The 13,790-nt window shown below is 46.8% G+C and overlaps 1 protein-coding gene and 1 long non-coding RNA gene across 3 annotated transcripts in view; one reads left to right on the top strand and one right to left on the bottom strand.

The window, feature by feature from the left end:
* The window catches only part of LOC121273039, a 50,437-nt gene that overhangs the window by 21,328 nt on the left and 15,319 nt on the right, over positions 1-13,790 (bottom strand). The window lies entirely within an intron of this gene.
* On the top strand, positions 2,431-12,867 carry cdca5 (cell division cycle associated 5). Of its 2 annotated transcripts, none has more exons than XM_041179990.1 (7): positions 2,431-2,564; positions 4,189-4,253; positions 4,665-4,721; positions 4,837-4,875; positions 6,453-6,494; positions 7,598-8,155; positions 10,876-12,867. In XM_041179990.1, exons 1-7 carry the CDS (start codon positions 2,504-2,506, stop codon positions 10,954-10,956), a joined length of 903 nt encoding a protein of 300 aa, XP_041035924.1. In that variant the 5' UTR covers positions 2,431-2,503; the 3' UTR covers positions 10,957-12,867. The 2 variants fall into 2 exon arrangements, with proteins under 2 accessions (XP_041035924.1, XP_041035925.1); XM_041179991.1 differs by lacking the exon at positions 2,431-2,564 and adding an exon at positions 3,933-3,982.

Raw genomic sequence — 13,790 nt, 5'->3', positions numbered from 1 at the left:
GAAAAATTTATTAATTTTGCTTCCAATCTCCACCCCTCCATCATTTTCACGTGGTCCATCTCTGACACTTCCCTTCCCTTCCTTGACCTCTCTGTCTCAATCTCTGGTGATAGACTGTCCACCAATATCCATTACAAACCCACCGACTCCCACAGCTATCTCGACTACAGCTCCTCACATCCTGCTTCCTGTAAGGACTCCATCCCATTCTCTCAGTTCCTTCGCCTCCGTCGCATCTGTTCCGATGATGCTACATTCAAAAACAGTTCCTCTGACATGTCCTCCTTCTTCCTTAACCGAGGTTTTCCACCCACGGTCGTTGACAGGGCTCTCAACCGTGTCCGGCCCATCTCCCGCGCATCCGCCCTCACGCCTTCTCCTCCCTCCCAGAAACATGATAGGGTCCCCCTTGTCCTCACTTATCACCCCACCAGCCTCCGCATTCAAAGGATCATCCTCCGCCATTTCCGCCAACTCCAGCATGATGCCACCACCAAACACATCTTCCCTTCACCCCCCCTTATCGGCATTCCGTAGGGATCGCTCCCTCCGGGACACCCTGGTCCACTCCTCCATCACCCCCTACTCCTCAACCCCCTCCTATGGCACCACCCCATGCCCATGCAAAAGATGCAACACCTGCCCCTTCACTTCCTCTCTCCTCACCGTCCAAGGACCCAAACACTCCTTTCAAGTGAAGCAGCATTTCACTTGCATTTCCCCCAACCTAGTCTACTGCATTCGTTGCTCCCAATGTGGTCTCCTCTACATTGGAGAGACCAAACGTAAACTGGGTGACCGCTTTGCAGAACACCTGCGGTCTGTCCGCAAGAATGAGCCAAACCTCCCTGTCGCTTGCCATTTTAACACTCCACCCTGCTCTCTTGCCCACATGTCTGTCCTTGGCTTGCTGCATTGTTCCAGTGAAGCCCAACGCAAACTGGAGGAACAACACCTCATCTTCCGACTAGGGACTTTACAGCCTTCCGGACTGAATATTGAATTCAACAACTTTAGGTCGTGAGCTCCCTCCCCCATCCCCACCCCCTTTCTGTTTCCCCCTTCCTTTTTTTTCCAATAAATTATAAAGATTTTCCTTTTCCCACCTATTTCCATTATAAAAAAAACCCCACTAGAGCTATACCTTGAGTGCCCTACCATCCATTCTTAATTAGCACATTCGTTTAGATAATATCACCAACTTTAACTTTAACACATATGTGTTCTATTGTACTATTGTCGTTGACATCTTTTGATGATCTGCTTCTATCACTGCTTGTTTGTCCCTACAACCACACCCCCCCCTCCACCTCTCTGTCTCTCTATCTCTCCGCCCCCCACACACACACCTTAAACCAGCTTATATTTCAACTCTTTCTTGGACTCGAACTCAAGTTCTGTCGAAGGGTCATGAGGACTCGAAACGTCAACTCTTTTCTTCTCCGCCGATGCTGCCAGACCTGCTGAGTTTTTCCAGGTAATTCTGTTTTTGTCATCCCTGGTAATAGTCTGGTAAACCTTCTCTGAACTGCTTTTAATGCATTTTCATCTTTCTTTAAACTAGGAGACCAGTACTGTACACAATAATCCAGATGTGGCCCTGCACAACTGAAGTGTAACCTCCTAACGTTTGTAATCAATTCCCCTCACAATAAATGATAACATTCTATTAGCTTTCCTAATTACTTGCTGTACCTGCACACTAACCTTTTGTGATTCATGCACTAGGACACCCAGATCCCTCTGCATCTCAGAGCTCCACAATCAATGCTTCATTCATAAAATTTCAGAAGGGACATGACAAAGCGATCCCAATTGAAAATTACATAATATGCAATAAAATTCAACTTGTCCCCATAGAGTACGAGGCATCTCAATACTCTTGATATTTTTAATGTACAGTCAATGTCCTCCAGGCAGCCCTAGGGGTTCCACACAGTTTCTATTGTCCATCCATCTCCATCCAGACTGGACACAGTGTCCAAGGGAGGTTGCCTGTCCCTTTAAATAGTTGGGGGCTGGGCTGGACCAGCAATGCATTCAGATAGGCGGGGCAATGGTTTCCTTAGCAACCGCCCGGAGCGAGTGATTGACAGGCGACCTGGCCATTCAACCTCGTGTTTTCCATCCCCCCTCCCAGCCTCATCCAATCAAAATCTAAGCAGCACTGTCAATGAGTGTCGAATCTCCTCTCTAAACGGCCGGCGTCAAAGGGTGCCACCCGGCGGGAGCGAATCAGAAACGCGGATCGGCTATTCAAGTACAGCCAATCAGAAATCGGGTCCTGTCGCTTCGGCCAATCCGCGGCCTCGGCTTTGTCACCTGGCAGCCATTCGATAGAGCGGATCGGCCGCCGGGGCGGGGTGAAGGGGGACCCAATCGGGTGTGAGGGGGGTGGGGGGGGGCGGCGTTGGCCAATGGAAGGCGGCGGCGGTTAATTTTGAATGGGGTCGTTTTCAGTTGGCCCTCGCGCGGCACCGGGGCTCGAGAGAGAGAGAGAAAGATGGCGGCAACTACAGGAGGAGGAGGAGGAGGAAGGAGCGAGGCCCAGATCTGGGAGCAGGGTGAGTGAGCGAAGAGCGAAGCTGAGCGGCATCCGCCAATCCCCGAACACTCGACCGGCGGAGCCTTGTCCACAGCCTCACTCAAACTAGGATCAGCAGCCCTGCCAAATACTGAGTCATCCCCTCTGCAAAATACTGAACCTCCCCCTTCCCCCCTTGCTAAATACTTAGACATCCCCTCTGCAAAATACTGAACACCCCCTTCCCCCCCTTGCTAAATACTGAGTCATCCCCTCTGCAAAATACTGAACACCCCCTTCCCCCCCTTGCTAAATACTGAGTCATCCTCTCTGCAAAATACTGAACCTCCCCCTTCCCCCCTTGCTAAATACTGAGACATCCCCTCTGCAAAATACTGAACCTCCCCTGCCAAATACTGAGGCCACCCCTCCCCCTTGCCAAATACTGAGGCCACCCCTCCCCCTTGCCGAATACTGAGGCCACCCCTCCCCCTTGCCGAATACTGAGGCCACCCCTCCCCCCTTGCCGAATACTGAGGCCACCCCTCCCCCTTGCCGAATACTGAGGCCACCCCTCCCCCTTGCCGAATACTGAGGCCACCCCTCCCCCTTGCCGAATACTGAGGCCACCCCTCCCCCCTTGCCGAATACTGAGGCCACCCCTCCCCCTTGCCGAATACTGAGGCCTCCCCTCCCCCTTGCCGAATACTGAGGCCACCCCTCCCCCTTGCCGAATACTCAATCACCACCTCCCCCAACAAAATATCGATAGTCCCCCACCCGCTCAAAAAAATAATGCTGCATCCTACCCCCACAAAGCATTGATCCACCCCCTGCAAAATATTAGGGCACTCCTGTCTGTGCCCACCACACCAGTACTGTACCCCAGTGTTATACAGTGACAGACCTGTCCCCACCAGTACTGTATCCCAGTGTTATACAGTGACAGACCTGTCCCCACCAGTACTGTACCCCAGTGTTATACAGTGACAGACCTGTCTCCACCAGTACTGTACCTCAGTGTTATACAGTGACAGACCTGTCCCCACCAGTACTGTACCCCAGTGTTATACAGTGACAGACCCGTCCCCACCAGTACTGTACCCCAGTGTTATACAGTGACAGACCCATCCCCACCAGTACTGTACCCCAGTGTTATACAGTGACAGAGCCATCCCCACCAGTACTGTACCCCAGTGTTATACAGTGACAGACCTGTCTCTACCAGCACTGTACCCTAGTGTTATACAGTGACAGACCTGTCCCCACCAGTACTGTACCCGTGTTATACAGTGACAGACCTGTCTCCACCAGTACTGTACCCCAGTGTTATATATTCTCTCAATGTATAAGCTGACCTCGGAAGTACAGATTTGTGCAGCTTAGTGTTGTTACTTTTCGTGTTGATTCAGGTACAAAAATTCTGCATGGTGTTTAACTGGCAAACTGGTGGCCGAGGTTAGTTTGGAAGCTATGCTGAAGTGAGTGGTAAGTGTGGGTGAGGAGAATACATGGACTGTGTGAAATTCTGTGGGATAAACTCTTCAAAACAATTGGGGCCATCCTGTATGTGTGTGTCTGAACCAACACCAGATATGCGTCAGCTATTTTCTTTTCCTCAGACTACAGGAGCCTGAAATCATTGCTTTAATCTGTGTTTTTAGGTTTACGTCCACCAGCGAGGAGGAAATCTGATCGATTGTCAGCCGCAGAGAATCGAGAAAGCTCGGTGAGTACTGGAAATTAAGTTGAAGGTAGAAGTTGGGTTTGTTAGGTTTTTATTTGAAATGTGGAGACTTTGGCGACTTAACTGAAGCTTTGATGTGAAGGGAATGAGCAAAACTGATCTAGGTACCTTGTTCGCTGTGGTAAATGGTAAATATCAGAGCGCCCAGTTCAAAAAGATGTAAAATGGGGGGAGTTGGGGCTGAATGTTTTCACATGACGGATAATAGAGTTGTGGGGCAAGCTACAGGGAAGGCTATTAAAACAGACAGTTTGTGTGTTTGTGGAGTGTGACCTGACCAAGGGAGATGATCGGCTTCTAGTCTGTGAAAAGGAACACACTTCCTGAGCCTTTTTGTTTTCCAAAGGATTTTGTAACTCCTGTCACTGACTCAGGCTCTTTATTGTCAAATAGGTCCCACTTGTTAAGCGTTCAATTGTTTTGAAAAAGATCGAACCTCAGAAAAATGTGGTAAGTGGCAAATATTCCGATTCTCAGTCTGAAGTGGTAAGCCAGCGAGAAGCTGCCTTAGAACTAACATGATTTCCTTTTGTTTCTCCCCCCTCTTTCCCCCTTGACTGTTTAGCAAAAGCAGGTTTCGGGAGAGCCTCAACAGAGCTCCACGGTAAGTAGTACATGCGCCACGGTTTGGGAGAGACTCGTTCAGCCTTACTACCACAAAATGGCAAATAAATGAGTGAAGAGGAAGCTTGTGCAGTCACTGCAAACCATTTTGAACAGACCTGAAATCAATAGAAATCTAAGGCACAGAAGGAAGCCCATCGGCCTGTCCTGCCTGTCAATGCTCATTGAAACAGCAGTCCTGCTTATTTCCCTCCTCTCACCCCCACGCTTTCTGTCTGTAACCCTCTTAAGTTCCTTCCTCAAGTATCTCTCCAACTCTCTATTAAAATTATTTGTGAAATCATTTTATGGAATTAGCTTCCACGACCGTTTCAGGTCAAGTGTCCCTGATCCTGATAACTGAGTGAAAACATTTCTCCTCATCGCCTCTCTAGATCATTTACCAATGATTTTAAATCTCTGGTTATTGGCCCACCCCCCAAAGGGAATAGTTTTTTCTCTCTCTCTTTTCCTAAGTGAAATCCTTCACCCCGGTGACATTCCGGTAAACATCCCCGTGTCCTTTCTGAGGTCTTTACGTTTTTCCTGAAATTCTGATACTCGGAATTGCCCACAATACACCTGCTGAACCCTAACCAGTGAGTGGTAAAGTTCTAACATGATCTGTTTGCTTTATATTTTATAATTCTTCTGTTTATAAACCCAAGTAGCACATTTTTTTCACCACCGTAAAGAATGCAAGATCACTTTGCGAAAGACCGAAGTGCAGGACACCGTCGAGTCTTTAAAAATGTTATTTTATTCTTTTTACGTTCATTCACGGGATGTGGGCATCGCTGGGTAGGCCAGCATTTATCGCCCATCCCTAACTGCCCTTGCTCAGAGGGCATTTAAGAATCAACCACATTTCTGTGGGCCTGGAGTCACATGTAGGCCAGATCAGCTAAGGATGGCCGATTTCCTTCCCTAAAGGGCATTAGTAAATCAGATGGGTTTTCAGGACAATCGACAATGGTTTCATGGTCATCATCAGACTTTTAATTCCAGATTTTGTTTTAAAAATGCATTCAGATTTCACCATCTGCAATGGTGGCATTTGAACATTGGTCCCCGGAGCATGACGCTGGGTATCTGGAGTACTCGTCCCTGTGACAATACCACTACGGCACCATCTCCCAAATACAGTCAGTGGGAAGAAGAGCTTGGTCAGGGATCAGTGATTAGACACTGTCAATCTTGTGTTTTACAAACCTGAAGATTTGTAGGAGGGCAAGGGGAAAAATGGGAGAAGAATGGCAGATTTGAGGCCAGGGAGTGAATGAATCAGAGCCAGAGACATTAGCCACTATTGGGTTTCAGCACGAGAAAGGAAGAAGGAGATAGTTCAAGTGCTGAGTTAAGGGAAGTTCAAAGCTCTCAGGAAGCCTTAAACTTAATGCCCACCTCACAGTTGAGATGGCCAGTTGGGCAAAATATCAGAAGGCTGCTCGTCGCCTTTTGGAGTGTACATGGTTGGACATAGGGTCATTTTTTCCTTTGTGCCTGACTGACCTGCTGTTGGTTCTTGAAATAATGCCCAGACTTGACACTAACCTAGTTCTCTCTCCTCTTGTCCAGTTTACCAAAACTATCGCTGCAACACCAAGGCGCAGCCCTCGGGTAAGTGTACATACTGACTCTCCTCTGAGGAGATGGATTAAGATGATTGACAAAAGAACCAGAAGCAGCATGAGCAAAAGCTTTTTACACAACGTGTGGTTAGGTTTTGGAAAGCGCTGTCTGATTGGGCAGATGCAGCAGTAGCTTTCAAAAAGGAACTGGATAAATACTTGGGAGGAGAAAAGAAATGCAGGGACCTAGAGAAGTTGGGCGAACTGGATTGCTCTTCAAAAGAGCCAATACAGACTCGATGGATTGAATGGCCTACTATGGGAGCCTATGTACCGTGCTAGCCTACGATTTACTAGCTTGTAAAGTGCAGTTAGGCAAGGGGCTGTGACTGAGATGCACAGTTTGTTGTGTGGATTTCTACTTGCAGTGTGTACTGTTCATTGCTGCCCAAGGACTACAGGTTCATGGCCAAGAAGCCAGTATTTAAGCAGTAACAAATCACTTCTGCAGCAAATTGTTTAATTTCGTCTTTGCAAAGAGCTGAATTAAGGTTACGCAAATTAATATTAGTTGCACATTGTAACATGTTGGGCAGTTTTCCCTTAAAACTTGGGGAAACTGGTTTATAAAATATCTAGCCTGAGTCTATAATTAAAATTTATTAATCTAAAACACACAAAACCTGTGGCATTTCTATGTATCAAAGGTCTTTACAATAAGAAAGGGATTTGGTTTGTGCTTCCTCTGGTCGTTGGGGGGGAGGTGTCCAGGACAAAGAGGAATAAGATTTAAATTAGAGCCAGACAATTTAAAGTAGTGAAATCAGGAAATATCTTTTTTGGATATCCATTATGTGGAAACCCTCTTTTCCTGCACCCCCATCCTCCCAGCCACCACAAAAGGCTGTAGATGCTAGGAGACAATGGGAGATTTTGATGGATTTTTGTTCGGGAAGGGTATTGAGGGTATGGTACAAATGTAACTGAGGTGCAGATTGGGATGACCTAACTGAGTGAGGGAAGAGTCTCGAGTGGCTGAATCGCTGCCTCCTCTTTCTAACTATCCAGGAGACGTGAATGAATGCATGCAATAACCAGTTTAATATTCTGCAAGGTAATTTAATTGATGTGAAAATGTATTTTGTTTTACAGATTTCCCCCCAGGCCATGAAAGAAAATGTTGGTGAAGGCTCAGTTCATTTGGAAAGCAAGCCCAGCGATGAGGCTGAACAGGCCTGCACATTGCCCTCAGCGTCAATGACCCTGAGCCCCTCCACCGAGGAGACGGGTGTCTCAGCAGACACGGAGCTCACCCTCCCGGTGGACAGAAGCACGGTGATGTTCCAGAAGGTGCGGCGGTCGTACAGCCGCCTGAGTCCCTTTGGAACCCACAGCTTGAACGCGAGCACTGGCGCGGCTAGCTGTAGCTTTGGGGGATCTCCGTGCTTGTCGAGTGATGCCTCCGACACGTCCACACCGAACCAGCCGCCATCATCGCGTAGATCCTTCTTCGGCTTCGAGAGACTCTTGGCCAGCGAAGCAATATTGAGGGTCTCGCCAGTGAAACCTTTGACCCCCAAGGAGAATGACGAGGAGCTGTCAGCACGGGCCACCCATGCAGCTGCCTCCCTCAGATCGCTGGATGTTAATATCCCTGGCATTGCTGTTGCCAAGGAGAAGAAGAAGAAACGGAAAATTCCCCAGATTGAGGTGAGACTGAGCAACTCCCAGCGTGCGCTTTATAGATATCCAGTCGTTTTCCTCTGTTCCTCCAAGGCTGCTGTCAGCCCTGGTTCGCTGGGTACCTCTCTCACTCCTCAAGTCAGAAGGTCATGGTTCCAGCCCCACTCCAGGGACTTGAGCTCCATGACCCAAACTGATGGTTACAGTGCTGATACTGAGGGAGTGCTGCACTATCAGAGGCACCCTCTGTCAGATGAAATGTTAAACCAGTGGATGTCAAAGACCGCATGGCATTATATTGAAGAAGAGCAGGGGAGTTCTCCCCAGCATCCTGGCCAATATTTTGTACCTCAACCAACATCATTGAAGCATACAGATTACCTGGTCACCTGCACATTGCTGTTTGTAGGAGCTTGCTGTGTGCAAATTGGCTGCCCTGTCTCCTACATTACACCAGTGACCCCATTTCAGAAGCAGTTCACTGGCTGTAAAGCTCTTTGGAGTGTCCTGAGGCTGTGAAGGACGAGTCTTTCTTTTCTGCAGAAGCTGACCTGATGTGCAACTCTTCCCTGTTCAATTGGGCTGGTCTTCTCCGGAGTGTGGATCTCCGGTTGCTGCGTCGGTGGGAAAATCAACTCCCCCGCGTTGAATTTCCTGATGCTGGCTCCCTGAGTGTGGTCACTGATCCATAGAGCCATGTGTGCACTGACCTACAATACCAAGTACAGATGGAGCTGTGGGTGGCTGGGTCAGTTACATTGGTACCATGGACTGTGACTGAGAGGGGCAGGTGGGCACTCCCACATAGCTATAGTTCAAAAGTGCCATGGATTTACTGCATGACTGCCAGTGCTATAAGCTTAGGTTTGCAGCCAAAGTTTCTTGCCTGAGTCACACTCCTGACCAAACTCTCAGCCGGTCTCAAAATGAAAAGCTGGGATTTATGTTTTTCTAAGTTCAAAGTCCTTGATGCAGTGTCCTGCCTGAGGCATTTCAGTTTCAGGTTCCTGTGGTGATTTTTTGTTTTTGAGAATTCCCTGGTTGTTAGAACATGTCTCAGGCTTTGAGAGGACTCTCTGTTTACCTTTTTCTTCCTACGCTCTGTTAAGCTGCCTGTTGTAAATTTTATATTATTTCCTAAGCATTTTGTAATTTAGCGCTGATGTAAAGTCACATGTTAAGGATGAATCTGGCTAAGGGAGGGGGGAAGAATACACTTCCATGTGTGATATGCTACTTTTGTGATGTTAATCTCACGTTGCTCCAACCACTATTTCCATCTTGCACAAGCCAAGCATCATACAGTAATTTAACAGCCCCTGTTGTTAGGTTTTACTGAAGTGCCAGCTGTAATGCTAATCCTCATCCGCTTTTCTCGCCCTACATTTTTAAGTATCTCTTTTTTTTCGGATAAGTTGCCACAGTGACAGCTAGTTTAAGATGTCCCCAGCTGGTGTGAGAAGTTAATGCTGAGCAGCATGTGTCACCCTTGCAGTTAGTGACAAGATGTGCTTTGTTCTGGTCCAGACATGCCCGACATTTTAGGAATGCTACTTTCTCATTCAGCAACGCTCATTGCACAATCAACGGACATTCTCTGTCTTTTGGCCTTTCAGCTGTGACCCTGAGCAGACCAGCTGCCTGCCCTAGGTGCCTCCGAGTCTCCATTCATGACTCAGCTGCTTGCAGGGTGTTAAGCAGACATTCGGTGCTTATTTCCTGCCTGCTTAGAAAGGACATTTTGTCAAAGCTTTTTGTCTTGCACTCATGAGGACAATTGTATCAAACAACATGCCCCTTCCACTGTTTGCAACGGGCAAGGTACAGACCATACCCAACCAGCCCATGCTTGCAAAACTCAAAAGTGTGTCCAACATTAGATCTGATTCAGCAATTGGATAACGTTTGCTAAATAATCCTCAGTGTGCTAAAAATTACGATGACAACCAACTTAAGATTGTCATTTGGGTTTACAGTGTGGCACATTTGCGTGTACTGGAAGCTATACATTAATACACAGGGCCCTGTTCTTTACAGACAGAAAGAACATTGTGTCTGTTTCAGCTAAACAAAATAAGTGGTAGCCATTCGTTGGTTCATTCCTCAGGCAATGCCTTGACCAATCAGGGTCAAGCTGCTTGGTTTAAATTTCAAACAATGCTTGGCAGTTAAATGTCGGTCACCATTAACTGGTGCACTCTCCTTGGCAATGCCTCTACCAATCAGAGTCCACTTGCCAACCAATCAGCACTCTCTTCTCATAGAGTATAAAGCTGTTGCTTTCCCTGACATGGTATTCTTGTGACTGTCCTGATGAGTGCAACCCAAAAGCTTCAACAAAATGTCTTTTTTCAGCAATACTCAAAAGTTCTTTGTTACCAAAGGGCGTTATGCAGGGGGAAGGGTTATCCCAGCTTCCTCACGGTGAGCAAAAGGACCTCTGGCCCAGTCACCTGTTACCTCCAGTGTGAACGGCCCACAATGGTGATTTATCCATCCCATGGCCTCTACGTCAGGAGCACAGATCTATGGTGCAGTGCTCCTGAGAGTGCTCGCTAGTTGGAATTGTGCATGAGACTTGAGATTGAGCCGCCCAGGTGTGTGCGTTGAATCAGATGAAGAGCAGGTTACACCCTAAAGGCTCGACTTGATGTTTTCCGGCTCTCTGCTTGTGAGACAACACGAGGCTGAGTGAGCCACGTAGCTGCTGATTGTTGCCTGACATGATTCACTTGCCTGTTTTACAGAAGTCGGCGTTGGACGAGTGGGCCGCTCAGATGAACGCCAGCTTTGCAGAGGCGGAGCGCTTTGATTTGCTTGTAGAGTGACTTGGGATCAACGGGAACTGCTGTGCCTTCCTGGGACAGAAATAAAACTAGAGGGTTTTATAGTGACGTGAGCCTTGGAGCAATCCAACCATTGCAGAAGCGTTAGAATTCTCTTGACCCAGTAGTTGTAGGAACGGAGGTGGAGACTGTCAGTCCAGGAACCATCCTGTGGTGAATAACTCGTGTTCTCTGGGATAATGTGTACTGATGTCACCTTGGAATTTTACCATCCATAGACACATTGCTAAGCATAAAATTTCCATTCACTGCTAACTGCTGCTTTCCAATATTGACTGTCCCCGTCACAGATTGCTAGTTGGAGCCAAGGTTTCACCTTTGTGGTAAGCTCGGTGAATGTGTATTATGTGCTGGAAATGTGTCCCATTGGGGTATTTGCCGTCTGACTGATCACCGCGAGCAGAACAGCGTCCTCCCTGGAATCATTCCACAGTTCAAATCAAACGGTTATCCTCTTAAAACCCTGCTGCCATCCCCAGAACGACCCTGCAAAAGTACAGCCTGGCGCAGAATCTTAAGGAGAGACAGGTCAATGTTTCAGGTCACAGGGGGTGTGAAGGGTCCACACAAGAATCATTAACCTGTTGCTTCGTTCTGATGCTCACAGATATGCTGCTGTGTGGCCTTTTAAAAAAAAACTATTTCCAGCAGTTTTGTAAATTTTGATAGCTCTGCTTTGGGATGGTAAGACAAAAGAAAACTATTAAATATCTTGAATTGTTTAATTCATCATTATGTATTTTAAAAATGTTAACCTGTAGTCAAACCAGAAACTGTCACATGACAATCTGAAGTAGACAGGTTATTTTGAAACCTAAACCTTACTTTCTCCTTTGCTGTAATGTGTAAGACCCCCATCTGAATGGAGCTGACACTTGTTGAAGGTGAGAGAGGGGAGGTAAAGTCTCGTTCTCCCCTGCCCCTCCACCCAACATTAGCCACCGCCTCGCTTGATGTGACTTCCATGAGTGCAGGATGCCTGATCCCCTTCTCATTCCCTCTCTGGTAGGGGTCGACGCTGCTGAGGAAGGGACTTAACTGCCCACTCCCATCTTCCAATCGAGGTGTAAGCCAACTGCAGCCCCTGTGAGATGGGCGGATCGATTAAAATGAGGCTGCACTTTGTTGTGGCAGGCATTAGGCTGCCGTGTATCATGACAGGAATTGTTAGTAGAACCTGGCAATCAGTAGATAATATCAGTGCTGCATTATCCGATGTGGATTGAGTACATTAAGCCATCATGTTAACTATGCATCCGGTTTCCTGCAGAGCAGCATTGCTGTGTTAAAAAAGGAACCAGTGGTGTTGTCATTAGGATTTCAGTGAAGCTTAGGGAAGTGTCAGAGATGCTCATGTTGACTGAACCATGAAACTGGCCAGCAGCATCGATACCAATCTTGTCCTTCCGAATTGAGTGTATACCAGAACGGGGATGAATTTCTTTGTGTGAAATGCTCATGGGTTATGGCTTTGTTGCTGGCAGGGAGAACAATTTCAGTGCACGAATTCAAAAGTGGGATATGCGACAGCTGGAGCTAAGACTCCCTTTTATCAAATAAATGATCAAGATGTGTACAGTGTCTGCCAATACACTCATTCTTTTGAAATCAAATCCAGTGTTAAACTTGGTGGGCGATTTATTTTTTAATGTACATTTTGTATTGGAACTGAAGTGTTACTGTCCAATATGTAAAACAGTCAAACTAGGCAGTTAATAAATTTGGTTATCTCTCTGCTGTAATGACTGCACTCCCTCAAGTGTGGATGTTTATTTATTGACATAGATATATAAATAGCAACACACATCAGATATCAAGCTGACAGCATTGTGATTACATTTGAACTATTAGTGTATATGTTAATTAAGCAGGTAATAAATTCCATTAAAACTTTGTGTTTGTGTTTTGTGAAGCAGGTCAAATGAGTATTGTACTTGTACAAATGGCTTGTGTGGAGGTAGCATATCTTGCAGCACTGTTTATTTTTCCCTTGCTTCCCTGTCCTGAAAAAAATCCTATTTTGTTTGATAGATTTTTAAAATCTCTGCTGGGAGAGCATCTGGCCTTTGGGAAGCTAGAAAATGGCATGTTTGCTATTGGGACCTTGTTCCTCTGTAGGGAATTGTAAGCATTGAATCATGTGTAATCACTCCATCTTCCAGCATTATTTCTCTTTAAAAAGCATGCCCCTCAAACAAGATACTGGTTGGGAGCAGCGAGTGACGCTGGCCTAACACAGTAATGAATGTATCTCTTGTGCCCACTTAGTGGGTGAGTGCAAAAGGAGGTTAAGAAAGCAAGGTATTGCAACAAAAGAATTTGCAAACATGCTGTGCTCCCAGTAAGTTCTTCATCTTGTGCTTATGGGGGCTGCTGAATTTGCACTAGTTTGACACAACTGCCACCTTTAATTTAACAATTCACACACCCAAACATAAGTGGTGGCATAAATGGCTACAATTGCTTGACTTTGTCTAGTTGGAGCAATGGCCTTAATAGTGCCGTTCACGTTTGCAACGAGCCATCACAGCTGAGCTCCAGGTCACTTTCTGAAGGATGGTGACTCCAGGCCAGCTCTTGTCTATGGGGCTGAAAGAGGAATTGTAGAGAATGGAGCCAAACCATCATGGAGAGACCTACAAAGCAAAGAAGCTTTCCACAGCCAGGAAAGACACTCGCAAGGAAGCCATCTCTTTATCCAGATGTTGGTTTGAAATGTCCTGAAATGCAAGTAGCAAACCTGCAGCTGTCCCACTTACACCTCCCAAAAGCAAGTCAACAGATCTCAGGGTTTCTTTGAGGGTCTGGCTATGTCA

The sequence above is a fragment of the Carcharodon carcharias genome, chromosome 37 (genome assembly GCF_017639515.1).
Source record: "Carcharodon carcharias isolate sCarCar2 chromosome 37, sCarCar2.pri, whole genome shotgun sequence".
NCBI classification, from domain to species: Eukaryota; Metazoa; Chordata; class Chondrichthyes; order Lamniformes; family Lamnidae; genus Carcharodon; species Carcharodon carcharias.
The sequence above is the reverse complement of the archived record's forward strand: the minus strand, read 5'-3'. Positions and strand labels throughout refer to the sequence as shown.

Coding starts and splice junctions, on each gene's coding strand:
- cdca5 (XM_041179990.1), top strand. CDS start 2,504: ATGGCGGCAACTACAGGAGGAGGAGGAGGAGGAAGGAGCGAGGCCCAG. Junction 4,876..6,452: donor AGCCTCAACAGAGCTCCACG/GTAAGTAGTACA, acceptor CCTCTTGTCCAG/TTTACCAAAACTATCGCTGC. Junction 6,495..7,597: donor CACCAAGGCGCAGCCCTCGG/GTAAGTGTACAT, acceptor TTTGTTTTACAG/ATTTCCCCCCAGGCCATGAA.